Source organism: Schistosoma mansoni, chromosome W, assembly GCF_000237925.1.
Source record: "Schistosoma mansoni strain Puerto Rico chromosome W, complete genome".
Taxonomy (NCBI): Eukaryota; Metazoa; Platyhelminthes; class Trematoda; order Strigeidida; family Schistosomatidae; genus Schistosoma; species Schistosoma mansoni.
The window spans coordinates 49677269-49678768 of NC_031502.1; the positions used below are offsets into that span (position 1 = coordinate 49677269).

Here is a 1500-nt window from a genome sequence, read left to right on the forward strand (position 1 = left end):
CTCACTCAGGACCTACCAGTCTCGCGCCAGAGCACTTAACCGATAGACCAGGAGCCGGCATCCAACGGTGTTAATGTCTAATTTCCACCGATCCACGAATTTTGAGCACCGTTCTCCAGTTGTCTTCCATGAGTTGTTATCTCACAACAGACGAGGTTGAACTCCACTGGTCTCCGCATCCCACTAAAATTCCTAAACACGAATCTTTCAATCCTATTTTTAAACTCTGACTAGAAGCTGAAAATCGAAGCAACTAAACCGCTAGCTATATATTATAAGTGGGGGTATTTATGATAAGTCAATCTGGATCTAATATTTCATGCTAGTAGAAACTAACACATTAGATATCTTTCTTTTATTGGAAAATAGACTATAAATCCGAATGAGAATCTCATGCATAGAAAACACTAATATATCAATTGCTTTAGTAATAATAATAATAAAAGGTGTATTCACACAATTTCCTTTATTTGTCTTGCCTATGTGCTATGTATACAGATAATGACTATTCATTAGACTTCACTAATTTGATAACTGATATTTAGTTTACTTATTCAGAACTATTTATGGAAGACTAAATGTTTCTAATAATAGGGCTGATTGTTATGGTTTTGTATAAATAGGGAATAAGATTATGATTAACTTACGTCACGATAACAGTATAAACAAATTGCTAAACATTTATTATATGCTGAATCAGTTCTAAAATAGACTTCTTTAGCTAATGAACTATCTTTCATTGGTTGACTTAAAGCTACATGTTGAATAGATTCATGAATTGAGATTGTATAACAAATGAAGAGAACCAACAAAGTTTTCATTGTTAACTGATAAATTGATCTATTCGAAAAATATCTGAACATTGTTGTCATAATTGTTAGCATAATTCTTCAATATGTATGTTGAATACTGTTGTAGTTATTATCTTGGACCAAGATTACTGTTGACTAAAAAATAATCAAAGGGAACATGTATTGGTTTAAATCGATCAAAATGTCATATGGAAAGACAATTTTTTTATTGTATAGGTTAATGAAAGGAATGAAAATGGAACAGAATTAAGATCAAACATCGATGATTATTGAAAGTAAGGTATCAAAAATTTATTGATAAGTAATTTTGTTCTGGTAGTATTAATGCTTTCGATATTAGTCTGTAAATCACATTTAATACCGTTATAGCGACCTACTTTTCTCGACGAGAACGCGATTGGTATAGTGGGAACAATTATTATTATAACCAATTGTACCAGTGATTATTTTACAGTACTCGTTTTGTTTGACTGTATCAAAATCACTTTTCGTTCCGTTGTTCATCTTGTTCGTTCGAACTTTCTTACGCTCTGCCATTTTGCCTGTACTCTTTGGAACATCTCGGTATTCTTTCGATACCATGAGATCGCCAATAAATATACTTTATCTGGATCAATTACAGCCTTCTGGTTTTCGACCTATCGAGGGATCCAATTCGTTTTTCTGGCGCGTAATCTTATTGTAGTGG

The 1500-nt window shown here is 32.7% G+C and overlaps 1 protein-coding gene across 1 annotated transcript in view; it reads right to left on the reverse strand.

Moving 5' to 3' along the window:
- Smp_204260 (uncharacterized protein) overlaps positions 1-884 on the reverse strand; it is a gene marked incomplete at both ends in the record, with an annotated part of 2067 nt that extends 1183 nt beyond the window's left edge. The window contains one exon of the mRNA XM_018790013.1: positions 648-884. Within this exon, the coding sequence (XP_018655398.1) occupies positions 648-884 (237 nt within the window). The remainder of the gene's footprint in view (positions 1-647) is intronic.
- Between the last annotated feature and the right edge of the window lie 616 nt (positions 885-1500).